This window comes from Crocuta crocuta, unplaced genomic scaffold (genome assembly GCF_008692635.1).
Source record: "Crocuta crocuta isolate KB4526 unplaced genomic scaffold, BGI_CrCroc_1.0 scaffold53, whole genome shotgun sequence".
Lineage (NCBI taxonomy): Eukaryota > Metazoa > Chordata > Mammalia > Carnivora > Hyaenidae > Crocuta > Crocuta crocuta.
In genome coordinates, this window is record NW_027529432.1 from 2011580 (window position 1) to 2039165 (window position 27586).

At 41.9% G+C, this 27586-nt stretch overlaps 1 protein-coding gene across 4 annotated transcripts; it reads right to left on the reverse strand.

Moving 5' to 3' along the window:
- Positions 1–122: 122 nt before the first annotated feature.
- On the reverse strand, positions 123–27586 carry MAJIN (membrane anchored junction protein). 4 transcript variants are annotated; one of them, XM_077759756.1, is made up of 12 exons: positions 27483–27586; positions 24928–25035; positions 18832–18949; positions 12189–12234; positions 8946–9021; positions 8650–8775; positions 7753–7784; positions 7359–7450; positions 5812–5875; positions 1958–2030; positions 1070–1187; positions 123–483 (listed from the first exon to the last, which is right to left on the reverse strand). In XM_077759756.1, exons 3-12 carry the CDS (start codon positions 18930–18932, stop codon positions 438–440), a joined length of 774 nt encoding a protein of 257 aa, XP_077615882.1. In that variant the 5' UTR covers positions 18933–18949; positions 24928–25035; positions 27483–27586; the 3' UTR covers positions 123–437. The 4 variants fall into 4 exon arrangements, with proteins under 4 accessions (XP_077615882.1, XP_077615883.1, XP_077615881.1 ...); XM_077759757.1 differs by having other exon boundaries at positions 27523–27573; XM_077759755.1 differs by lacking the exon at positions 24928–25035.

Below are 27586 nucleotides of genomic sequence, written 5' to 3' on the forward strand. Positions count from 1 at the left end.
CCACCCAAAGCATCGGCCAACAAGAACCAGGCAGAGCCAGGGGAGGTTTCAGGCATTGCTTCCCTGTGTCTTCAGGGAAGAGTTTGCTCTCTCTCTGCTTCATGAAATTCAGTCAATAACTCTTCATAAATAATTTATTTTCATTACGATCCTAAGTGCTGGAGATGAAAGACCCAAACTGGCCCTCAGAGCAGTACAATTCTCAGACTAGAACATTTTAGGAAATTCTATTCTTTTCTTAGTGTTTTAAGTTGAAAAAAAAAAGAAAGAAAGAAAGAAAGAAATCCACTGTGAAGAGGCAAAGGACAGGACAAACCCACAAGGGGACTCAGGGAGTTTGGGGCCCGCATCCCCCTTGACTGAAACGTCACACAACGGAGGACGGGATGGGAAGAGTCACTGCAAGAGGACACTTTCCACGGCTGCGTCTGGAAGGCTCACCGGCTGCTCTTTCCGAAGAAATAGCGAAACGGGAAGAGAGAGCTGCAGCAAGAACAGAGCGGGTTGAGATTCTAGACGTCCCTTCTCCCAGTCCCATCAGGGCTCCATTAGGATATTTTTGCTTCGGGGAACCACTGAATGGATTCAAGTCTGGAGCAGCATTTGAAAAGGTACCCGAATTCAATTATACTCAGGAGGGACACGTGAAGGAGAACTGCAGTGGGATGGCTGAGCTCTAGATGGATAAAGGCATTTGCTGTCTTTTGCAAAAAGGACTCTGAAGACACAGTCTAGATTCAGAGAGAATGGAAAAACATTTTGGTAACCAAAGCATCTGAATGACCTAACGATAAGAACAGTCTCTGTTTAAGCAGCATTTATGGAACGAGGCCCAACGCTACGCACATTGGGGTGGGGTGAGCTGTGTAAAAATGAACAAGACACAGTTTTATTGAATTCAGTTAGGGCCCTGTGCTGTCTCATTTCCATCACGCACCCTGGGAAAAATAGAGATTCTGCAGGTAATCTGCTTTCTTTTTTAATTTCCCCCCAAAGACTCCATGAGGCAGACTTTGGAGCTAGATTGCTCTGGGTCTCAGTTGAACGGTAGGAGAGGAATCTGCCCTACCTTAGAAACCCAAAGAAGCCACTGGTTCCCAGATGTGCGGGTCCTTCAGGTGGAGGAGGATTGTTTTGCTGCGATGGGGGCATGACCTGCCCTGACAGGCTGTCCACCAACCTAGAATCTGCAAGGAAAACACTCAGGCAGAGCAAAGGTGTTAGTCCAGGGACTTTCATATGACATCCAGTATGGGCCAAGGGCAGCCTCACACCAAGGTTTGTTTGAGGCCAGGCAAATTGTTTGTTCTGACCTTCCCAATTTCATCTCAACTCAGTAAGATGCTATTCTGACCTTGGACTATTTTTAGTTGAACCCCAGAGATTTTTACACGGCTCAAGTCCTAGCCACCCACTATGATGTTTTCTCATGGAATGATAACTTGTGGAAGAACTCATGTGCTTACAACCCTGCATCTGTGATAACTACAGTCCATACTGAATCCTCAGGCTGGACATCTTAACAAGCGTTTCCAGCCCTTGCTGCACATGCAAAGCATCTTCAATATTAACATTAATGCCCTGAAGGGAGGAGGAGAAAAGACAGCTTCCGAGAGATTATTCTCCAATGAGACAGAACAGTGAAACACATCTCTCCCAACTTTGCTGTAAAACTTATCACCCATATAGAAATGTTTTCAAATAGCGGGAGCATCAATTTCACCGTGAGGAGCACAGGAAGGACATGCATCGTTTCCTTTCACTTCTCTTGGGAGCTGAGGGAGCTTTTACTACTCGAGGGCGGGCCCCCAGACCAGAGGACGGCCAACAGAAGTCTCCATGGGAGCAGGGTGCCCAGCAAGTGTGCCCAGACTCGGAGCTCTGTGCTGCTCTGCCCATCAGACAACTAAAGAGGTCAGGACGATTATTGAGAGAGAATAAATTTCCCAGAACCTACCCTGTTCTTGAACGTTAGTGATATCAGATGCTGGGGTCTCCTGCCATTCCTGCTGGCTTTTTCTTTCCCTGTTCTGATAAAAAGAGGACCAAGAAAAGTTTTAAACTTCACTCGCATACACCTTGGTGGTCTGAATGCCATTTGTTGGTTGGTGGTTAGGTGAGGAAGACTTCACAGAGGAAGTGCTATTTGAATGCAGACTTGACAGGTGAGTGGGATTTTATCATACAGATGGTCAGACAGAGCAGGGCATTTTAGATAGACAGAGACACGGTGTACAGAGGCACTACCTTTAACAAGTAAAAAGATGGGTATGGCTAGAGCTGGGACAGTGGAAACGTGACTATGGCCTACGTAGCCAGCACACTACAACTCAGTCTTCTCCCTAGGCTACTCCTTTACAGAACTTCTTTTAATACTTTGCGGGAGACATCCTATAACCTGGTTCCAAGCCCACATTTCCAGTCGACACCCCAATATTCAGAATCATGGTTCATATATTTCTTTGGGAATCTCTGCTCTGGCCACTCCCCTCACCTGGAAAGGGCCTGACTACCTAGGAGTGCTGGGAAGTTCCTTGAGCCATTGTGCTGGTGAAGAATTCTACAGCCAGGGACTGCGGACTATCAGGGTGGATCTGGGAGGCAGAGGTAGGATAACCCTCTAGGAAAGTTAGGACGTAGCCTCCAACCTAAGCATGAGCTGTATTTCTAAGATAAACTTTTCTGTAAACCCTCGATTTCCAAAACACATAGGCTGCTACCTGAGTCATATTCCTATAAAAGCGAAGGGGAACTCTTACCTCTTCTAAGTCTCCAGGTACACTGGCTTGCAGGCCACCGCAGGGGTGGAGATAGAATTGAGAGGGCACAGCTCTGACTTCTAGCTTGAGAAAATGATTCTTACAGATTTAATGAAACTACAGTTTGGAGCTTAAATGCTGCTGCACTGGCCCTAACGAAAGCATCTACTGAGGGTGGCAGCGGGCAATAGAAGGGCAAAGGCCCTGGGACAGAGGTCAAGATCTCTCAACCAGGGCAGATTCCCCTCACAGTATAGGTTAGCATTGGTGCTCTCCTAAAATCTTTAAAAAATTTTTTTTTTTAATGTTTTATTTATTTTTGAGAGAGAGATAGAGACAGCGTGAGCAGGGGAGGGTCAGAGAGAGAGGGAGACACAGATTCTGAAGACAGCCTCCAGGCTCTGAGCCAGCTGTCAGCACAGAGCCCGACGCAGGGCTCGAACCCACAAACTGTGAGATCATGACCTGAGCCGAAGTCGGTCGTTTAACCGACTGAGCCATCCAGGTGCCCCGGTGCTCTCCTAAAATCTTGACAGATGTCTCCTCAGGTAAATGTCATAAGAAAAGAAAAAACACAGCCTGAAATAAGACCTAGGATACCATCTGGGACATCCAACAAGACATAATACACTGACAACCCAACACAAGACTGTCCTCTATATGTTCAGGGCCAGATCTACTTAGAAGTACAGTTCAAGGGACACCTGGGTGGCTCAATCAGTTGAGCATCCAACTTCAGCTCAGCTCATGATCTTGTGGTTCTTGAGTTTGAGCCCCGCATCATGCTCTCTGCTGTCCGTGCAGAGCCCGCTTCAGATCCCCTATCCTCCCCCGCCCTCTGCACCTCTCTGGCTCACGTTCTTTCTCTCAAAATTAAGTGTTAAAAAAAAAAAAAGTACAATTCAAGAAAAGGCAGCAAAAAAAAAAAAAAAAAAAAAAAGCTACACACACAGCAGTCTGCTTTACTTCTGGACCATTCATCTGCTCTCCCCACTTTTTATCCTTACAAAGTCTGGATCTCTAGTCTGGCACCTCTAATAAAGGGAATGGGTCTGCCTATCCTTCCCATTCTCCCCAAAACACCTCCTATGAAACAGAGACGTTATTCAGATATGTGCCATGTTCTTCTAGGCTTTCCCTGTATCAGCTCCCAGTGATGTCATGTTCAGACATGACAGTCCACACTGACCCTACATCTTGAGTTCCCCAAAGGGGAGAGAAAATATTAAGCATTGGACCATAGGAGCAAATTCGATTTTTCCAGCTCAAGTGACTTACACTGAGAGCCACTGTGATCACTCTAATTCAAGAGAAATCCTCTTTCTGGGAACAGGGTCTACAATGGAGACCGTCACTGGGCTTTGAGTCAAAATCAATAAACATGTTCCTTTTGGGGTTTGTTTTGGTGGTTTTTTTTTTTTTTTGTGCTCAGTTTTTTTCTAAACCCAGTATCAGGTTGAAAAGGTAATTATGTTGAGTAAGAAACTGTGGGTACTGTTCTTGAGGGAGATGATGTGTCAAACTAAGAATAGGAAGGTATGAAGGATAGAGAGTGAGAGAAATGTTCTTTTAATAGTAATTATCTTGGTTGTATAAACCGTCTTTGTTCTTCAGAGCTTCATGTACTCCTCCTGTACTTTCTCAATTCTTTTTCTTCCCTCTTGAAAGGATGGGAGTATAGAAGCGGGCAATCATCTGCCTACAATAACTCAGTGGGCTAGCTGGCCATGGCATAGCGGGTCCTATACCCTGCCCCTACCCACAGAGGCAGAGGATGGAGTCCCTAAGGGTTTCCTTTTCCCCCAACTAAACAATAAATTCCTGCAAAGAAAAACCAGGTTTTACATGTTTGGGTGCAGCCCGGCACCTAACACAATACCTCGCAAGCAGGAGGCAGAATCATCACATAGAAATGAAAATCACTTTACTTTCCTACTTAACAAATGTTTTAGGGGAAACCCTGTGATCTTGAAGTTGGCCTTAAGTCCTTCAAGATCCAGCCTGCGCTGACCTCTCCAATAACACTTCTTGGCGCTGGACTCTAACTAAGCTCCGGGTGCACTGGCTTGCAGTCACCAACATCACTGTACTCTTCCCTCTTCGCTTTAGATCTTTGAGCCACCCTGGGAACCCTCCCTCACATCCACCTGGTTTGGGTGAGGTTCTCCTTTGTAGTCCCTTTGCTTCTGCCCATGGCACATCTATCAACAATTGTCCGCCTAGCTTTTTACACGGTTGGCATGTTTAGGGGAGAGCATGAGATCGCTAGCACTTGGCACACAGCAGACCCACAGTCAGTGTGTCGAATAAATGCTCATGTAGATATTTAGTGCAGAACTGATTGTGCTACGGGTTCTGGGAAGGTGAGGGAGGTGAACTGGGAGTATGTAAGTCCTTAAGGTCAGAGCTACTTTGGCGAGATAGGTGAAAAGTAAGGGAAGGGCACAAATAACAGCTATTTCAAGAGGGGGAGAAAAGAAGAAGGGCGCTCTTTTACAGACTACTAAAAAAGAAGCCCTGAGATGGAAGAGTAGCAGATATATGAATATCTAAATGGGGAATAAGCCTCACAAAGAAAATCAAAGGCTACTGGGGCCAGCCCATCACCGCTCTAAGTGAAATTTTCTCTTACCAGTATCCCATGCTGATGTATGCCTGGCTTGTCTATAAAAACTAGATGTTCCCAGACTCAGACCCCAGGCCATATGACAGCAAAAAGTTTTCTAAAATGAAATAGCTCTATACCGGATCCCACCACAGTTCAACGGACCTATTTTCTTACACCGCAGAGTACAAGCAGCAGCTTTTTAAGCTGAGAAGAAAAGGCCTTTTAACAAAAAGCTCCATCGATGTGTGTATTATGGGGCTACTTCTGGGGCAGGTTGTGGCAAGGGTGGAATGGCTGCATGTTGTTCTGCAGATGGCGAAACCTGAGAAGGACTTCAGTCAATTCAGTCTGTACTTAGAACCAAAATGTGCCGCTAAGAGGAATCATGACTTGTTACAGAGCAGGAACAGCCAGCAGCCGTGAAGCCTCCATTTTGGTGCTTACCCTCCTGGTTTCCATAAGGGGCCTCTTTTTGCTGGGGCCTTGGCTGGAAATCCCCATCTTGGCCCTGAGGTGGGGAAAAAAGCCCAGGAAATGTTACTGGCAGCAGCAACATCACATTTAAGCAAATGTGGCCTAAATGAATATTTCAGCAGGTTGGCTATTTTTATACCACTCCTGGCCTACAGAATAAATTGTGTGGCCAAATTCTCTTTGGGTGCTGCTTTAATTCACAGCAGAATCCCAATTTGAAACATTTAAGTATCTAGGGGTTGGGAAAGGGAAAATGTGATTGACAGCAGGTAATCAGAGTTTGAAATACTTGACTGCATCACAACCCAGAGAAAGGATTGAAGATGTGAGGCCTCATCTCCATGGAACTCAGTCAAATAGAACTGAGCAGGGGCGCCTGAGTGGCTCAGTTGGTTAAGCTTCCGACTTCAGCTCAGGTCATGATCTCACTGTCCGTGGGTTCGAGCCCCACGTCGGGCTCTGTGCTGACATCAGGGGCTCTGTGCTGACAGCTACCTCAGAGCCTGGAGCCTACTTCAGATTCTGTATCTCCCTCTCTCTCTGCCCCTCCCCTGCTCATGCTGTCTCTCTCTCTCTCTCTCAGAAATAAATAAAAAACATTTAAAAAATAAAAAAATTAAAATTAAAATTAAAAAAAAAAGAACTGAGCAAAGCTTCACACCTCCAAGTACCTTCACATTCCACCTGTCTGGGAAAGAAGTTTCCTAACCCCTCCCTGACACGTGCATTTGGACGGGAGAGGCCTCAGTTCCCTCACAGTCTACCCTCACTGCTCCTGTTTGCCCACACGGTCCCAGGAAAGGAATAGCTGCTCTCTGTGAACATGGGCCAAAAGTACTTCAGGCTGGGGAGCAAACCACATCTTGGATTATTCCAGCTCCTCTCTCTGGGTGCTAGTAAGAATGACTGAATTATCTTATCTTACTGATTCACTCTGTCCCTGACAGAGACTGGAAAGAATAAAGTAAGTAGCCTCCACAACAGCAACTTCAACATTGACCCTAATATTACAGTATCTCACCCAATAACTGATACATAACCTCTTGTACATATTTACATTTTAGCTTACAATCTCTCTTAAAGGTAGATTTCCAAAACTTTACTGCTTACTAGGTAAAACAATTTTATTTTATTTTTTTCCTCACTCTCTTGAGGTTTCTCTATGTTCTTGTATAATATTCTGGGACTTCTTAAGTCTTGTGCCTTTTGGTAGTATGACCATTCTAAGTGCTCACTGAATATGTGTTGGATTCAATTGACTAGAGCTGACTGCATTTCCTCACAGTCATTGTCTTGATGAACAGAAGAATCCTACTTTGTTGAGGAAGGAATTGTGTTCACATCACACTGCAAGTATCAACTTGTCTCCTTCCCTTAGTCCACCCCCGGAAACAGGCCGGTACCAATGAAGCCCAAAGACACAAAGCGACTCAGTAAAGGACAAGATCGACTGGCAGCAATAGCTGGCAAAGCCTAACGAGGATGCAGGATTTCGACTCTCTCCCAACCTCACTGACCTGTCCAGCCCTGGCCGGCGCGGGGGGCTGGGTACTTCCACTCGTGCTCGTTTCCTCATTACGGCTCCTGCTGCTCTCCTCTCCACCGGCACCTTCAGAGACGAACCAGACTCCTTTTCCAGAGCTGCTCACAGTTCATCGAGGGCACAGTGAAGAGAACTCCCCATCTCTAAATTGCCCACAGCAACTTGTAACACCAGCTTCGCAATGAGGCTAGACATTCTGTTAGAGACAGTCTGAGAAATTTAGCCAAGAGGAAAAAGATGGTCTGGTGTATACAGTGCTGATGGGACCTAGGCAGCCACCAAGGGGCAAAGTAAGAGGAAGAGACAAGAGCAGGACTTTTGGGACAAGACAAGGCAATTTTCATCTTGTATAGAAAAGGGAAACTTACCAATCCAAGAGGCCTGCCATTTATTGGTTTCCCTACAACAGGAAATTTGAAGGTTACAATGGATCAAGATGCTGTTTCACCTGGATTTCTAGCTACCATTTATTTCCTACAACGGGTCCTAGACAAAAAGCTCTATGTGTGCCCTTCCCCTTTCTGCCTGGTACCACTTTTGCTAGAAATACAGGGTCTTCAAACTCTCTTCCCCTATTTTTTAGATTTAAAGAACTCTTGTCATCTACATACTACATTTATATTATATTCTAATGATACGCCACTTAAAAGGAATGATCCTTAGTATAAAAGAAAAAAGGTAGTGCTCCAGATATCAGTGACAAATGAATTGGGGAGATACTTTGAGGCAAGGCCTTTGCAATCTTTTCCGAATCAAACTGGCAGGTACCCATTTGTCCCTCTACGAGTAAAAACAGCAATGGCCTTCAGAGATTAAAAACTGGGAGAGGCCTTTAAGATACCCTTAACGTAAAAAGTCACCAAATATTCTAAAATGGAAGTGTTTTTATATAAGAGATCTCCTTCACTGAGTGATTACTGTCAATCAGACTTTGTACTACTTTCCATCTACCAATATTAATATGTATTTAATCCTTTTAACAACTCAGGGAGATGGGTGCTATTATTCTTCTTCACCATTTCACAAAGGAGGCACAGAATGACTAAGTAATTCATCTAAGGTCACATGGCTATTAAGTGGCAAATCCACGAGGATTTGAACCAGGCCATCTGGCTTGGAGCACTTGCTCCTAACCTCTGCGCTGTGTGGCGCTGGGGCCCAGACCGGCTGACCATTTTGCCATACTGACCTTGCACTGCTAACCCATGGACATCCAGCCTTCCCTATTCCTCCTCCATCATGAAAACTTCCATCGTCCTACTTACCAGGTGACAGGTTTTCATGAAACCGTTTCATCTCCACATACAGAGTGAAAACAAATGGATAGGGGACCAAGACGATTTCCCCATGTTTGAATTTCAAGTGGGACACTCTCTCCCATTTGCTTTTATCTGAGAAATGGTGGTAAGGAGTAAAGAAAGCAGGCAGTCAGTAAGAATCCCTGAGTACTATCTTAGGGATAAGACCCTCTCCTTTCCCTGTCCTGCCTATGGGTTTGCTGCTTCCATTTGAATCTATAATGTGACCTGTACCTTATTTCTAGCCTGAAATGAAAGGATACAGGGAAATATAATGAAGTGTTCTGTAGCAAATGGCTGCAGGTTGTCCAAGTTTCCCAAGACCACACGAATAGAATCCTGGAAAAAAATCTGAAATGAGTTTACTACTGTCTAGTCCCAGCCAATCTTTCCATTTATACCTGTCACTGCTTTTCATAACCCCTTCATTCTATTAAAGCTAAACTATGTGCTGTCCCCTGAACATGCTTTCTGATTCTCCATTTCTGTGCTGTTCCCTCTGCCTGAAGTCTTTTCTACCCATCAGCTCATGTCCAAATCCTACCTGTCCTTTAAGGTGCAGTTCCAAAGCTATCTCCTCTAGAAAGTTTTCCCTGATTCCCCCAGTTGTAGTTAACTATTAGTCTCAAACTTCACAGTAGTTAGTCATGGGTCTTCACTACATTCCATCCACATGTTGTTGTTTTTTTTTTTCCATCCACACGTTTTATTTCCATTACTGAGAAATCTCCTTGAGCTAGTACACCTGATTTATTTTAGCATCGCTTATATAGCATCAGCCTTAATAAATGTACACTGAATGAATGAATAATACTGGTATTTATTGATATATAGTTATTTTACTTTAGCTGAAGTCCATCCAACCTTTTCTTTGACTCTTTTAGAATCTTGATTGAGGTGTACCTGGATGGCTCAGTCTGTTGAGCGTCTGACTCGGGTTTTGGCTCAAGTCATGATCTCAGCCCCATGTTGGGCTCTTGCTGACAGCGTGGAGCCTGCTTGGGATTCTCTTTCTCTCTCTTTGCCCCTCTTCACCACCCCCCCCATAAATAAACATTACAAAAATAAAAAATAAAATGTCAATTGATTAGTCTCTAACCTATATTTATTAGTATACACCAATGAAACAATTTGGCATCATAAAAAGACTACTGGATTGGGGCACTTGGGTGGCTCAGCCACTTAAGCACCTGACTCTTGGTTTCAGCTCAGGTCATGACCTCACAGTTTGTGGGTTTGAGACCCTCGTCAGGACCTGCTTGGGATTCTCTCTCTCTCTCAAAATAAATAAACTTAAGGGGCACCTGGGTGGCTCAGTCGGTTGAGCATCTGACTTCGGCTCAGGTCATGATCTCACGGATCATGAGTTCGAGCCCCACGTCGGGCTCTGTGCTTACAGCTCAGAGCCTGGAGCTGCTTCAGATTCTGTGTCTGCCTCTCTCTCTGCCTTTCCCCTGCTCATACTCTGTGTCTGTCTCTCTCAAAAATAAATAAACCTTTAAAAAAAAAGTGCTGGATTTCTGTAGGAAAAAGATCTGAATTTCAGTCTTAGCTTTGTCATTTCATCCAAGCTTGGTTTTCCTTGTATTTGGCTCATAGGAGGCAGAAACGGTGTCTTATTTATCCTTCTATTCCCTATACTACCATAGTATCTGGCTTATACTTTTAATAGCTAATATTTATTGAATAACCATATGACAAGTGTTATTGTTTTTATACATGTTAACACTCACAGAAACCTTATGAGATAGACACTTCTATTGTCTCCATTTTACAGATAAGGAAACTGAGACAAAGAGAGGTGAAATAAGGTTATTCAGGGTTACACAGGTAGTAATGGGGGAGCCAAGATATGAACCTAGGCAGTGGGGTTCCAGGATTTACCCTCTTAACCATTCATTAAGCACACTGCCTATCAACAAATGTTTTCTGAATAAATAAAAGATGAGAACATTTGCCTGAAATCTGAGAGCAAGAACATATAAAAGCGCTTTGAAAACTTTGGTTCTAGGCGCACCCGGGTGGCTCAGTCAGTTAAGTGTCTGACTTCAGCTCAGGTCATGATCTCACAATTCGTGGGTTCAAGCCCCGCGTCGGGCTCTGTGCTGACAGCTAGCTCAGAGCCTGGAGCCTGCTTCAGATTCTATATCTCCCTCTCTCTCTGACCCTCTCCTGCTCGTGCTGTCTCCCTCTCAGAAATAAATAAAACATTAAAAAAATCTGAAAACTTTGTTTATAAATGTATATACACGTTCCCTAGCTACCACATACTGAGCTACTGTGTGGCAGGCACTGTACGCATCTATTTCTAACCCTCACCACAATCTTGAAAACAGGTATTGCTTATCAACCTCATAGACAGGTAAGGAAGCAGGCTCAGAGAAGGTAGGTAACTTGCCCAAAGTCTCACTGTGAAGGCAGAACTTAACTCAAATCCAGGTGTGACTGGCTCAGAGGTCTATGCTCGCTCCACTTTACTATGCTGCCTTGAGCTTTTCTCTGCCCGAGTTAACTGAAGCAAAGTGAAATGAACTCTGCTCTATTTACAATTAAAATAAGCAGAAAACTGTCATGGTTCTACATTAAAATAGTTGTTATTTATAACAATGTTTCTATCTCCTGCAAGATTCTAATGTACCTTCAACACTCATCCAAAGAGCTAGGAAACCTTTAAGGCTAGGACTCAAATTTTTGGTTTCATAGAGTTTTGTGTTTGTATATTTCATTGTATTCAAATTCTTTGAAATATGACAGCATACGTCTTTATAAATCTGAACAATCACCAATGATTGAGTTGTGAAGTCAGAAGAGAAATAAACTAGTTTAGAACTCTCATTTTACGAATGAGGCAATTAGGACCAAGAAAGAGAAATGATTTGCCGGGGGTCACACAGCTAGCCGGTGGCTCAGCCAGGGCTGGAATCCAAGGCCAGCGCCCAGAGCTCTGACTCCTTGCCTAACGTGTTCACCAATTTACAAAGCTGTCCACTTGCTCAGTGTTCCTCCTGCGGGAGAACCTAAGGCCGGGTAGAGAAGGAATGGAAATGAGGCGGGAATAAAGCAATTGCAAATGTTTCCAATTAAAATGAAGACATAGCAGTCTTGTATGTGTATTTACAATTGAGCTTCCTGAACGTCAAGTACCAGGCAGTGGTTGGGAGGGTGAGGCTTCCCAGAGCCCTGCAAGGCGGCAGTCCTCCAGAAGCTTTCTCCATGCCAGCCACCACAGAAGAGGGCTGCGGCCGGCTGGGAACTCTGGTGGAAACAATAGAACTCTCAGCCTCAAAGGTGCTGACACTTCAACTAGAAGAACTGAGAAAGAATACAGGCTTTAATTTCCTTGGAAAAACAGTTCTGTTTCTTTGCAGAGGACTATGGCAGGGAGAAGCCAAGTGATCGAGGGGAGGTTGTGACTCAGCTCACAGGAAATAATTAAAATCTGGATATGGACGCATCCTTGGCTTTAAGAATGACTTTCCCAGAAGTTGTCTGCTTTTTTTCCCTACCTCCAGCTCCTTGAGGATGACTTCCTTATCTTCTATCTCTTCCCCTCTAGAAGGTAAACAAACAAGAGATAAGTAAGCTGAGAAGGAAAGTTCTGAAGACAGTAGACTCTACTGTCAGTAGAGAGTAGACAATAGAGCAAAAATGACACTTCCACGGAGCTATAGAAACATGACCAAGTAACAATCGTGTGCGTTGACAGCTCACGGGAAGAAGTGATCACATGGGAAGAAGTGATCACCTAGGTGGTGTGGTCTGACAACTGGTAGAAGGCTGTACCAAAATATCTTCTCCATTAACCTGCCAGGACCTGAAATTCTCACTGTGAAAGTTAATAATTTGTTAGACTAGTTGTACTCAAGTGTAGTCTGTGGACCACCAGGCACCCTCAAGACTCTTTCAAGTGTTCTCGAAGGTATAACTATTTTTATACTAATAATAAGGTGTTATTTGCCTTTTTTTCCCTGTGTTAACATTTATACTCATCAGTGCAAAAGCAACAGAGGGCAACATTGCTGGTGCCTTTGCACAAGTCTAGCTAGTTACACTAAACTGTACTAGCGGTTGTGGTAATCTTGACTGCCACACAGGGAAAAAAAAAATCCAGCTTCACTTAATATATTCGAGGAAACAAGAAAAAAGTAATAATCTTATAAAATCTCAACCCTTAAATACATGTCTTTTTAATACATTATATGATAAAATGGGAAGTACTCATAAAGTGCTTCTGCTGCATACCAAAATATGATGGGTGTCTTCAGGAAAAGCACTTGGGCAACTAACTGTTGAAATTGCAAACCGAACTAGCTGCTTTTCCTGAAATGGTATTTTACTTCAATGATCAGCTAACAGACAAACCATAGTTGTTATTCAGATTTAGGAACATGACATTTCCTCAAAAATGAACAGTGCATTTATCAATTCAAGCAAAGCAACTGACAGTATTCATTTGTGTCAATGATGAGGTTTGGGATTTCAAGCAAAAATCTGAACTTAGGAAAACTCAATCCACCCCAGTGAGGTTGACAACTTCCAAATACTTAAACACTTTTCTAAGGTTGATAGTGATATTAACAGATATGATTTTTTTGATATTGTATAATGAAATGTGTTAACATTTGGATGATCTATATAAGTCAGTCAGCCAATATTTTCCAAATGATCAATGAAATACATTATGTTACAAATCATCCTAGGTAAAAGATTCATTCACAGAACAAGACAGACAGATTTTAATGTAGCAGAGTTTAAGAAGTTCACTGATAGAATTTCAGATTCCATATTGCAACTAACCTTTAAAAAACTACCATTTAAACAAAACAAAACAACTATCATTTGTTAAGTTTTAATGTAGGGTAAAAGACTATCCACAATAATCTGTGAAGGCTATTAATATATTTCTACATTTCCCAAATGCGTATCCTTGGGGGTAGTTTTTTTCTTATAATTCAGCCAAAAAAAAATTCGCAACAGATTGAATGCAGAAGCAGATATAATCTATCAGCCTTCTATTAAGCCAGTCTAATGAGATTTGCAAAAATTTAAAACAATGCCAATCTTCTCATTAATTTTTTGTCTGGGAAAATTACCTATTTTTAATAAAAATGTGTTAACACGTAATAGATATATTATTTTAAATTAATACATTTTGAAATTGTGATTAAATATATATAACCTAAAATTTGCCATTTTAACCATTTTAAGTATACAATTCAGTGGTATTAATTATACTCACAACCATGGTGTACGACCATCACCACTACTTCCAAAGCTCATCTTCCCAAACAGAAACACTGTACTCATTAAGCAATAACTCCTCATTCTCCCCTCCACCCTGCCCTTGGTGACCCCTAATCTATTTTCTGTCTCTATGAATTTTCCTGTTTAATATTTCATAGAAGTGGAATCATATTTTTCCTTTTGTTCCTGGATTCACTTAGCATAATGTTTTCAAGGTTCATCCATGTTGGGCATGTACCAGAACTTCATTCCTTTTGCAATTTCTTTAATGGCTGAATAATATTCTATTATATAAACCACTCATGTAAGTACATTTTGTTTATACATTCACCAATTTGATGGACACTTGGGCTGTTTCCATCTTCTGGCTATCATGAATAATATAGCTATGAACACTGTCGTACAAGCATCTGCTTGAGTCCCTGTTCTAAATTCTTTGGGGCATATACCTAGGAATGAAATTGCTGTTATGTGGTAATTCTACGTTTAACTTTTTGAGGAACTGCCAAACTGTTTTCCGAGGCAGGTGCACTATTTTCTATTCCCATCAGTACTATACAAGAGTTCCAATTTCTCCGCATCCTTGCCAACTGTTATTTTCTGGGTTTGTGTGTTTTTTTAATGCCCATCCCAGCAAGTGTGAAGGGGTATCTCATGATGGTTTGGGTTTGTATGTCCCGGGGACTAATGACACTGAGCATCTTCTTGTGTGCTAGTTGGCCATTTGTGTATTTCATTTGAAGTAATGTCTATTTAAATCCTTTGTCCATTTTTATTACTTTTTAAATGTTTTTTTAAAAAATGTTTTATTTATTTCTAGGAGAGAGAGAGACAGCGTGAGCAGGGGAGGGTCAGAGAGAGAGGGAGACACAGACTCTGAAACAGGCTCCAGGCTCTGAGCTGGCAGTCAGCACAGAGCCCAACGCGGGGCTCGAACCCACGAACCGCGAGATCATGACCCAAGCGAAAGTCGGACACTCAACCGACTAAGCCACCCAGGCGCCCCTAAATGTTTTTGTTTTTTTTTTTTTTGAGTGAGAGAGAGAGAGAGAGAGAGAGAGAGCGTGTGTGCACAAGCAGGGGAGAAGCAGAGAGAGAGGAGACAGGAGGATTTGAAGCAGGCTCCACTTTGTCAGTGCAAAGTCCCATGTGGGGCTGTTCAAAGTCACCAACTTCGAGGTTAAGAATCTGAGCTGAAGTTGGTCACCTAACTGAGCCACCCAGGCGCCCCAGCCTTTGTCTATTCTTGAACTGGCTTATTTTGTTGTTTCTGAGTTGTACTTCTTTCTTTTCTTTTAATGTTTATTTATTTCATCTTTAGTGTTTATTTGTGAGAGAGCGAGCGAGCACAAGCAGTGAGGGGCAGAGAGAGAGAGGGAGGGACAGAGATCCCACACAGGTTCTGCGGTGTTAGCGCAGAACCAGATGCAGGGCTCAAACTCACAAACCATGAGATCATGACCTGAGCCGAAATTCAGAGTCCGATGCTTAACCAACTGAGCCACCCAGGTACCCTTCTTTCTTTCTATATTCTGGATAGTAAACTCTTACCAGATATATGATTTATAGATATTTTCTCCCATCTGTGGGTTGCCCTTTCACTCTGTTGATAGTGTCCTTTGATGCACAATTTTAAAAAATTTAATGAGTCCAAATTTATCTTATTTCTTTTGTTGCCTATCTTTTGGTATGGTATTTAAGAAACCACTCCCAAATTAAAAGTCATGACGATTTGCACCTATGTTTTCTCCTAGAGTTTTATAGTTTTAGCTCTTAAGTTTAGGTCTTTAATCTATTTTCAGTTTTGTTTTGTATACAGTATAAGGTAAGGGTCTAACTTCATTCTTCTACATGTGGATATGCATTCTTCTCAGAACCATCTGTTAAAGAGACTATTCCTCCCCTATTGAATGGTCTTGGCATTCTAGTCAAAAACTAATTGGCCAAAGATGTGAATGTGGAAATTCATTTCTGGGTTCTCAATTCTATTCTATGGTCTATATAGCTGTTCTTATGCCATTACCATACTTTTTGGTTACCTGTAGCTTGGTAGCAAGTTTTTAAATTGATAAGAACACTTGATCTTAGCCAAAAGGCCGAGAAGCAATCGTAGCAAGTTTTTAAATTAGGAAGTAGGAGTCTTCCAATTTTGTTTTTTGAGATTATTTTGGCTATTCAGAGTCCCTTGAAATTCCATGACTTTTTTGTTTAAAAAGAGAGTGGGAGGAGAGAGAAAATCCCAAGCAGGCTCCACTTCTCAGTGTAGAACCCAATGTGGGGATCAATCCCATGACCCTGGGACCATGACCTGAGCCAAAATCAAGAGTTGGATGCTCAGCCCACTGAACCACCCAGGTGCTCCATTTCATATGAACTTTAAGATTGTCTTGTCCAGTTTTGCAAACTATGCCATCGGAATTTTGATAGGGATTTCACTGAATCTGAAGATTGCTTTGTCGTCTTAATAATATTAAGTCTCCGAATCTACAACCATAGATAGCTATTAATTTAAGTCTTCAATTTCTTTTAGCAACTTTTTGTAGTTTTTAGCAGGCAAGTCTTGCATCTCCTTGGTTAAATTTATTGCTAAATATTTTTCTGATAGATGCTATTGTAAATGGAATTGTTTTCTTAATTTTCTTCTCAGATTGTTTTTTGTTAGTGCATACATATACAACTGATTTTATGTGTTGATTTTATATCCTACAACTTTGCTGAATTCATTGATCAGGTCTAATTTTTTTTTTCTTTTCTTCTTCTTTTTTTTTTTTTGGTGTGTGGATGAAATCTTTAGGGTTTTCTACAGGTAAGACCGTGGTTTCACTTCTTCCTTTCCAATTTGTATGTATTTTATTTCCTTTCCTTGACTAAATGTTCTGACTAGAAATCAGTACTATGATGGATGAAAATAGTGAAAGTGGGCATCCTTGCCTTGTTCTTGATCTTAAGAGGAAAGCTTTAAGTTTTTCATAATTGAGTATGTTATCTGTGGGATTTTCATATATGATCTTTATCATATTGAGGAAAAGATCCCCTCTATTCCTAGTTTATTGACTGTTTTTATCATGCAAGGGTGCTGGATTTGGTCAAATTTTTTTCTTTCTCTATTGAGATAATCATGTGGCTTTTTTCCCCTTACATTCTATTAATGTGGTGTATTATACTAATTTCTATATATATATATATATATTTTTTAATGCTTACTTATTTTAAGAAAGAGAGACAGAGAGTGAACAGGGGAAGGGCAGAGGGAGAGGGAGAAAGAGAATCCCAAGTAGGCTCTGGTTGTCAGCACAAAGCCAGACATGGGGCTCAATGTAATGAACTGAGAGATCATGGCATAAGTCAAAATCAAGAGTTGGATGCCTAACTGACTGAGCCACCCAGGTGCCTCTGATGTCTGTATACTGAATCATGCTTGCATTCCTGTGGTCTTTATCCCAGGAATGTAAACAATGACAATCTCCTCATTAATTTTTTTAAAAAAATATGCTTCCCTTTTTTAAAATGTTTATTTATTTGGGGGGGGGGGCAGGGACTGAGAGGGAGAGAGAGAATCCCAAGCAGGCTCCGCACCATCAGCACAGAGCCAGACACAGGGCTTGATCCTGTGACTGTGAGATCATGACTTGAGCTGAAATCAAGATGCCCAACCAACTGAGCCACCCATGTGCCCCAAATATAGTTACTTTTAATAAAATATATTATTTGTTAACATTTAATGGCATTTTTTTCCAGCAATTTTAAAAATTTTATTTAAATCCAAGTTAGTTAATGTATAGTATAATAATGGCTTCTGGGGTAGAATCTGGTGATTCATCACTTACATATAACACCCAGTGTTCATCCCAACAAACACCCTCCTTAATGCCCATCACCCACTTACCCCATCCCCCCAACCCAAACTGAGCAACCCTCAATTTGTTCTCTGTATTTAAGAGTCTCTTATGGTTTGCCTGCCTCTGTTTTTATCTTATTTTTCCTTCTCTTCCCCAATGTCCATTTATTTTGTTTCTTAAACTCCACATAAGTGAAATCATATGATATTTATCTTCCCGACTGACTTATTTCCCTTAGCATAGTGATATATTATTTTTGTTTTAAGTTTATTTATTTTTTTGAGAGAGAGAGAGAGGGAGAGAGAGAATAAGCAGGGAGAGGTAGTGAGAAAGCGGAACAGAGGATCTGAAGCAGGCTTTGTGCTGACAACAGAGAGCCTAATGTAGGGCTCAAACTCACGAACTGTAGGATCATGACTGAATTGAAGTTGGACACTTACCTGACCAAGCCACTCAGGCACCCCTAATGATATATTATTTTTAAATGAATAAGTATGTTATTTTAATTGTTTTTAATCTGTATATGATACATATTGACAGGTATGACCCACATGATCAGACTCTTCGGGATCCTTGATAGTCTTACAAGTGCAAAGAGATCTTGAGATAAAAAATTTTGAGAACTACTGCTCCAAAGGTATCCCACCACTAATTGAGAAACGTACCTGAGTAATAATATATGGACTCTAAAATACTTGGGAAACAGGGGCACTTGGGTGGCTCAGTCGGTTAAGCATCTGACTCTTGGTTTCAGCTCAGGTCATAATCTTACAGTTTCATGGGTTCAAGCCCCATGTTGGGCTCTGTGCTGGCAGTGCAGGGCTTGCCTGGGAATTCTCTCTCTCCTCCCTTTTCTCTCTGCTCCCCCCCTACTCTCGCTGTTCTGTCTCTCTCAAATAAATAAACTTATAAAATAAAATAAAATAAAATGAAATACGTGGGAAACAGAGCCTACATGATGCTAATTCAGCCGGTCTCCTGGACAGGGTGAAGGTAGAGAAGGGATAACCTGTGGCAATGTACTAACCTGTATTTGCAAAGGCTACTCTTTTAGCTTCAAAATTACCTGATGATGTTGCCATATCTAATTTTGAATTTATAAACATTGGGTCCTGCGTGAAGAAATCTCGTCTCTGGAAACGGGTAGGTGAAGGGTTTTAAACTCATTGCTTCCAAATGATAGCCTAAATAAAATACAAATATTAGAGAATTATTAAAAAGCTAAAGATGGTTCCTTACGTTCTTTATGGTATGGGAAAGAGAGCTTGCCCAATCTGTAGCATCTCTTCATGAGTAAAATGTCTGACAGCACCACTGCCTATGTCCCAGTCTTGGCTTTTATATTAATCACCTATATTAATCACTTGGACCATTCTCCTATGTGTATGGGGAAGATACATGGTGTTTGGGGACAATCTCTATACTTGAAATCAGAAGACCTGAGTTCAAATCGTGTAGTTTACTTTACAGCCTTGGGCAAATCACTTCTCTTCATGAGATTAATGATAACCAACATCTCTGATGACTCATAAGGTTTTTGTTAGGATTAAATCTATCTCCCAAATATCACTTGAATCTATTCTCTTCCTTCGTTCACACTTTCCTTGGAATCTAGGCCAATATGAAGAGGACTCAAGTCAAATAATGAAAAAATCCAAACGTACCAATAGGTGGCACAATTCGGAAGACCTCTGCTGTTAAATTTTAGATGAAGTTAAGGGAGGAAGACAGCTTCCTGCCACAGCTAATGCAGCAAATAAGGATACACTACAGTTTCCCAGTGCTGCTGCCAAGGAATGGTTTGCTTTCCTTACCTCTCAACCACTCTTCCTTTTCACCACTTGTGAGACTGCCCTGTGCCACAAGAGTGCCTGCTATCCTCTTAGCACTTACTAGATTTACTTTTCCTATTCCAGAATTTCTGCCCACTTAAGGCCCTCTGAGGGAAAGTCAGGAAAGGGGAAAGATGGAAAAAGAAGAATGGCATGTCTCTTCTCCTCCAGGAGGGCATCTGGTACACACCAAAAAGTAAGAATGAAGCACAGTGATTAGTGATTTTTTCAAGTCACTAGGACTTTTCTGTGCCTCTTTTTACTTGTAGAGATAATAAACCCTGCATTTTGTCTCTTCATATGGAAATGTAAGTAATAAATAACGAGATGAGAGGTCCTGAGTTCCTGAGGATAAAAGCTACCAACACACTACACAGAGTATTGACTTCAGAGGTAGCTAAGAACAGGCACAAAGAAAGAATAATTTAGGTTTGAATCTCAGCTCCAATATCCCTCCTTTGTTTCTCTGGGCCTTGATTTTCTTATTTTTACAATAATAACAACAAACAATAACTTTTTGTTATGCCTATTCTAAGTGCCTTACATATATTATCTCACTTAATCCTTAAAACAAGCCTTTGATAGCCTAAATCTGATAGATAAGGAAACTGAGGCATTGAGAGATGAGGTAACCTCCCCAATAGCTATATAAATGTTGGAACTGGGTTTCAAAATTAAGTGATATGAAGCCAGACTTGATGCTCTTAACCACTTTTCCACTCTGCTTTCTGGGGTTTTTAGGACGAAAAAAATAAGATAATGAATATAAATCATTTTGTAAGTACTAATATATTATATACACATAAAGGACTATTTTCATTATTCTTTCCTCCATATTACCCCAGTACTATTTCTACTTAGCAGGGAAAACTCTTGTATGGTGGAGTCAGAAGATCTACATGCCCAAAGAACGGAATTTCCCACAATTTCCAAAGTTCATGTCTGGGGCTGCCAGTAAAGAGATATCCCAGTGTCTGATCTCGGCTGCTTGGGATTAGAATGACAGGGGGTTGGAGCCAGAGCCCATAAGACTATTTAGACTAGAACTGCAGTCAAAAGTGAAAAGAAATAGTTGGTGCCAACGGCAAAGTTACCAGAGGGGAAATATTGTTCATATCCTGAGGGGGAAAAAAGTTTGCTGATTCCCATGCTGATTCCAAGGCACAGCAGGAATCCAGCTAGATTCGTGGTGTTTTTGGTGCTAAGATGACTTTTCTAAATAGGAAGGGAGCCCTGCTGCCATAAAAGTTGCTGCCAAAAAAATTCAGCTTTCAGTTTTTCAGAAAGTTTTCCTAAAATGCAGTCGACTCTCACCAGAGGCAGAGGGCTGGGGGATCAGAGCAAAGGAAATGAAGGACATTTGCTGGAAATGACAATTCAGAGAGGAAACTTCATGTACTGCACCACACTGGCTGTCTGAAAGAGGTAACAACAGCCCTCTTCTGGCTGGGGCCTGCCTGTTAATTGTTGGCTGCCTGCTTCAGAAACAACCACACACTAATTACTGCGTTTGAAAATAAAGATTAGACAGCATAATCCAAAACAACCACATAATACTACTGGTTCAAAGATTTCACAAGGTAATTTTCCAACATAAGTACTGTAGTGAGGACAATATGGGGTCTTTTTTTAAAATTTTTAATATTTTTTATTTATTTCTGAGAGACAGAGACAGAGACAGAGTAAGCAGGGGAGCGTCATAGAGAGAGGGAGATACAGAATCTGAAGCAGGCTCCAGGCTCTGAGCTGGCAGTCAGCACAGAGCCTGATGCAGGGCTCGAATACATGAACCGTGAGATCATGACCTGAGCCAAAGTCGGACAGTAAACCGACCAAGCCACCCAGGCGCCCCTATGGGGTCTTAATAGATGAAGAAGGGTCACTCTCAATCCATTTTTAGGTGATCAAAAAACACGATGCCGTTAAAACAAAGAAAAGTTTAGAGGCAATATGCGTTAGTTGGAAAGACAGAAGATTTGCAATTGTAGGATCAAGGCTTGAGCCCTACCTCTGCTTATTAGTCGTTAGAGCCTGAGCAAATCACTTGTACTTGCCATTTCTCAATTTCCACATCTACAAATGGGGATCCATGTACCCCTGGAATTATTGTGGGATTAAATGAGATTATGCTGAAAATAGCACTTCGTAAATTCTAGAGTATTACATAAACATTAGCTGTTTTGATAGGTTTGAAGAGTTTCTCTCTTAATGCTTCACTAGAAAAGCAAATTTAAGAGAGGAGAACTGACTATCTTTAATCTCAGTGCAAAATCTGACAAATCCCAATCAAGAACCTTTTCTTTGAAAATTCCCAATAATTATATTTAAACGACACGTATGCAATGATGTCAGATATTTTAAGGTTTTAGTAATTTGTTTCACATAAAGAAACATCCGGGTCAGTTCACAGAACCTAAAGCAGGGCTGAATGCTATATGAGGATCATGATACTGACTATTGAGGTGGAAGATGATAAGGAAGTGCTAAATACAAGTCACTAAATGTATCTGGTGATATTTGATAGAAAAATCTTCCATAGTGTTAAAGAATAAAAGAGCTTTCATAAGCATTTATTCAAAATACATTTAATGAGCAGATCTAATATGAGAGGCTCTATGACCACTAAGGAGTGTGGATAACAAAACAGGGAACTCCCACTGATACTATGAATTTACTACCCAAGTTTTAGAACTGAGATTGAAGACAGATAACCAGCTCTTCTTTTCACCTTCACAAGTCCTTAGCTAGTCCCCAATGTCTGCCTGGCTTTACTGAAGTACGTTCATACTCTCTCAAGTCTCTATTTCCAAATAGAGATTCATGGTTGCCTATAGTTGGAAGTGCCGTTTGTTTTAGATGGTACAAGAAGCAAGTAATTTCACCAAAGAAGGAAATAACTTCCATGAGGTGTCATATACCTCAAATTGGAGGCAGGATTAGCATTCCCCAAGACTACTGATTCCTTTGGCCCGTACATTTTCCATTACATCACAGTACCCTGTCAGTCACTTTATTAAACTGTAACCCTGGGCACTCTCATAAGCATAGATGACTCCAGACAAACTCAAGCTGGGATATAAAGGCATCAAACCAAAATATAGGCTTTTCTGACTAAATGTTCTTAGAATTATTTCTTGGGGTGTTAAAGGGTTACATTCACATTTTTTTGTCTTCAAGCTCCATTGTCAAAAGGAACTATTGTCAGTTTCTTTACCTTGCAAGGTAGCTAGGATGGCTGATGAAACAATGCAGGTATAATTGCATATTGTAGTGCCCTACACATAGATTTTCCAATAAAGAATAACCTTTCTAAAAGAAAACAAAGTGTTAAGATCTTGGCGGGACAGGAAGAGACTGATCTAAGACTACCCAGGATACTTCCACGTTTACTGATATCATTCTTTCTCATTAGGTTTCTTCCTACTCTTTCTGGTAAAACACAATCTTTAAAACCCTCTTGGCGTTTGCTCAGGAATAGATTTGCCCTTGGAACTGTGTCAGATTTTGTTTTGTTTTGTTTGAGAGGTGAGGACTAACTAAAGTTTCTAACAGAGAGGCAGGAAAATGCCCTAAAGTGAAATTAAAAGGCCTAGCAGACAACTCAATAGACCAGAAAGGAGTCTAAGTTAATCTCTCAAGTTACCTTTGCACCTAAGTACCTCTTCCGCTTATATCCCAACCATCCTAAAAGCTGTTGGAAAAACTACTTTAGTCAGTAGGAAAAACTACTTTAGTCAATAGGTCCTGAACTGTGGTCCTTATTCTAGAAAACCAATAGAATGATAACTCATCTCACCACCCTGTCCAGTAGTTCTGGCTTGTTATATGATGATCGACCTATTAGCATTCACATCACACTGAATTCACTGCAGCACTCTAAATGTCCTACCAACCCCAGGAACCCAAAAAGCATTTGGATGTAAAACTGAAGGCAGTGAGAGACATTTTAGTTTTTGGTTACATCATTGGGTGAGCGGCTCTGAAACAGTACATGTAGGGAAGAAAATTTAAAAGTGGGGGAGTGGAGGAGGGGAAGCATCAGTAGTTTCAGAAGGGCAAATGGCTTAGAGAATATGCTTAGGTAGAGAGAAAAGAACATCTTTTACAACTTTGTTGTAAAAGCTAAAACTGTTGTAAGACCTAAACACTCTGAGTCCTTGATGTACATATCTCGAGGGTCTTAGTGACAGAAGACTGAAATAGCAAAGTGTGAAAAGAAAGCTTGAGGGGTACCTGGGTGGCTCAGTTGGTTAAGTGTCCCAAGTGTTGATCTCAGCTCAGGTCTTGGTCTCAGGGTCGTGAGTTCAAGCCTTGCACTGGGCTCTGTGCTGGGTGTAAAGCCTACTTTAAAAAAGGGAAGGAAGGAAGGAAGGAAGGAAGGAAGGAAGGAAGGAAGGAAGGAAAGAAAGAAAGAAAGAAAGAAAGAGAGAGAGGAAGGAAGGAAGGAAGGAAGGAAGGAAAGAAAAAGTTTCTAAAATATACAGCTCTGTTCTTTCCATGAACCAATGGTAGATTCTGAAGAAAGTTAAGTTAATAAGAAAACTAAATTGCTTTTTATATAAAGAGAGAAAATCTCATATAGGAAATTAGAAATATTTTACTAACTTTAATCCAGTTCTGGTGAGACAGTGGGGGAGATAAGAACTATATTTACAAAAAGATATACCTGACTTGAAGAGATCACCTAATTTGGCCATCATGGGCAAGACTAAAACTCAGATGTATTTCTACAGCAAGATAGTCCAACTGATTATGAACTGGTCTAGACTCAATATTAGCCTCAATTCTTTATATTTTACAGTTTAAGCCTAGCTCTAAAACAACAAAATCATTTATTATTGCTAAGAAACATAAAGCTTTGTACTTTGAAAAACCATCAAATCATAGGGTTCTAATGGTGAACAGGCCTTAGAAAACACACAAATCTCATGTTTATAAAGCACTTTCAGTGTATATAAAGCTTTCTTATGCCTATCTCACAAGATTCAAAAACTTCTACTGAAGTAAGAAAGGTAGATTCAGCTAATCCATCCTCCATGCTAACTGCTCTCCTAATTTTCACCTAATTTGAGCCTCTCAATCTCATGTTCACTCAACATTCATTCATTCAGCTCACAAATATTCGCATGCCTACAATGTTCCAAAAATGAAGCGCTGCAGATAAAGTGGAGAAGATTAAGAACTTGGTCCTCACCTGCAAAGAGCTTACAAACCATTTTAACTGTGATGACTGCTACAAAAAAGAATAGGATGACATAGAAGCATGATACAGAGAATCCTAACCCTGGAAAGGAAATCATGGAAGCCCGCTCTAAGTAAAAGACTCATACCTGAGGGATGAGTATGAGTTGGGGAGGCACAAAAAGAGAGCAGGTCTGAGGTCGGTACAGGAAACGGAAGATGTAAGAGTCTTCAACTGGGAGAGAGCATGGATGGCGCTGTCAAAAGAAAAAGTATAGTAACCTGGAACATAGTGGGAAGAAAGGACAGTGCTTTGAGATAACACTATACTATAAGGGCTTATATTTATATTTCCGGTGTGGAGAGCAACAAACATGTAAGGACAGAAATGTAATTTGAAGTACTCTCGGTACTCTAAAGAAAATAAAAGAGTTTTATAGTAAAGAGTGACTGGGAGGCTGCTTAACTACTGTGGCCAGGGAAGATGCTTCCGACAAGAGCACACCTGAGCTGAGGCCTTAATGGAAAGCTGAACAACCATGCAAAGTCAAGAGGAAAAGCATTCCAAGCAGAAAACACTCAGCAAGCACAGATGCCCTGTGATGGGTGGTTTAACGGACAGAAAGGTCATTGTGACTGGAGCACAGAAAATGAAAACAGAACAGAGGAGGATGAAGTCAGATAGGAAGAAACCAGATCATGTAAGGCCCATAGGCCATTGTAAAGCGTCCAAATTTTATGCTAAGGGTTTTTATAAAGAATGAAATGATTTGATTGATGTTTTAGAAAGATGAGCTATACAAGGGTACAAGTAGAAGCAGGGAAGCAGTTAGGAAACTTTTGTGGTAGTCCAGGGGAAAGATCATGTTGATTTTGACTGGGGAGTCTTCATGAATAGCTGAATCTGGGGTTTATTTTAGACCGCTGGGCTAGATGTGGGAGTCAAGGACCATTCTCATGTTTTCAGCCTTTGCTATTAGGTGGGAGGATGGTACATCCCTGTTCTGAGATGTGGAAGGATTCTAGGGAAAGAGATTTGTGGAGACAACTCAACAGTTCTGTTTTGGTTAGGTCTAAGAGGCCTATTTGGCATTCCAGTGGATGCTGAGGGGGTGTTCTCCTAGTGTTCGAGGGATGGAAATCAGGACGGAAATGTAAATTTAAGTAACCAGTGTTTAGGTGGTATGTGAAGCTATTGAACAGACGAGATCATCGAGGGAGAAAGTATAGGTAAAGAAGGGATGAGGGCCTTACTTATAGTCCAGGTTATGAATTGTGGAGTCTACCCTAAAAGCAATAGAAAGGCGCTAAAGGGTATAATAAAGAAATGACCACACAGCTGTGAGTTTAAGGACACATATTTATAGATCTGGTTGTAATGTGGAAAATAATCCAGAACACGAACAGATAAAAAAGGACCAGGACCATAGGAGATGCCTGTGGTGCTAGGCAGAAGCTGATTAAGTGGCCTGGTCTACAGCGACAAAAGTGGAGATGAAGAGGAAAGGACTGGCTTGAAAGATGCCTGCGGAGATGTACAGTCGTGATTTGGTGAACCGGTGAGGGAGGGAGAGAGAATAAAGATGATTCCTAATTGCTTCAGCAGCTAATGGAAGGGAAAAAAAAAAACCCACTTCCTGGAAAAAGTCACCTTAGAAAGTAAGTTTTAAAAAAGATTTTGGGGGGCTCCTGGGTGGCTCAGTCGGTTGGGCGTCCGACTTCGGCTCAGGTCGTGATCTCGCAGTTCGTGGGTTCGTGCCCCGCGTCTGGCTCTGTGCTGACAGCTCAGAGCCTGGAGCCTGCTTCGGATTCTGTGTGTCCCTCTCTCTCTGCCCCTCCCCTGCTCACGCTGTGTCTGTCTCTCAGAAATAAATAAAACATTTTAAAAAAAATTTTTTTAAGTTTATTTATTTTTAGAGAGCGCACGCATGCAAGCGAGCAGGGGAGGGGCAGAGAGGGAGACAGAGATTCTCAAGCAGTCTCCACACTGTCAGAGCAGAGTGGGAGTTGGGTGAACTCCCCAACCCGGAGACCATGACCTGAGCTGAAATCAAGAATCCCAGGCTCAACTACTGAGCCACCCAGGCATCCCTAGAAAGTCCATTTTTGAAGGGGAAGAGGTGACGTCCTCATTGGGACGCGCTCAATTCTAAGGTGCCCACGAGCCAGCCAAAGAGCGATCTGGGGGAGACTGTTGGGATCCCGCGGTAGGTTCACTACCTGCAGAGGCGCAAGAGGGAGGAACTGAAGCTGAGAAAAGTCCAGAATGCGCAGCAAGGCAGGCTGAATGTCTCCGCCTGCGCAGATGCCAAGACTTAAACTGCGGAGGGGCCGAACCGGTAGGTCTAGAGCACTGAGTGCCGGGGAGCCAGTACGTCCCTCCCAGGTTGAGTCAGGCGACCGAAAGCAGAAACCCCCGGAGATCACTAAGGCATGGCAGGCCGAGAAATCGCTCCGTGGAACAAGTTTTAGTTTTGCGGCAGCCGCTGGGCCTGGGGTCACTGGGAGGCTGCACAGCAGAGGGCACACTTTCGCTACCGGAAAAGGGGTTTTTAAAAAAGGGGGTGCGGCGAGGGGGACGCAGGGCCCTCGGGAGACTGACCTCGCCAGGGGTGGCCCTCGGGGGCGGANTAACTCTCCCTCGTTAAATAAAGGCCACGGCGCGCCAACCTCAGGGGAGCACCAGGCAACTGTGGGCTGTTACCTCAAACTCAAGGCTTTCCCAGGCCAGGCTGGGCCCTTACCCAGGCCACTGGGGTCTTCGCGCCTCGTAAAAACGGTCTCGGCCTCAGTTCGCCCGGATGAACG

Coding starts and splice junctions, on each gene's coding strand:
- MAJIN (XM_077759755.1), bottom strand. CDS start 18,932: ATGAGTTTAAAACCCTTCACCTACCCGTTTCCAGAGACGAGATTTCTT. Junction 5,876..7,358: donor CGCCGGCCAGGGCTGGACAG/GTCAGTGAGGTT, acceptor TCCCCACCTCAG/GGCCAAGATGGGGATTTCCA. Junction 484..1,069: donor GGCTTCTTTGGGTTTCTAAG/GTAGGGCAGATT, acceptor TTCTTGCTGCAG/CTCTCTCTTCCCGTTTCGCT.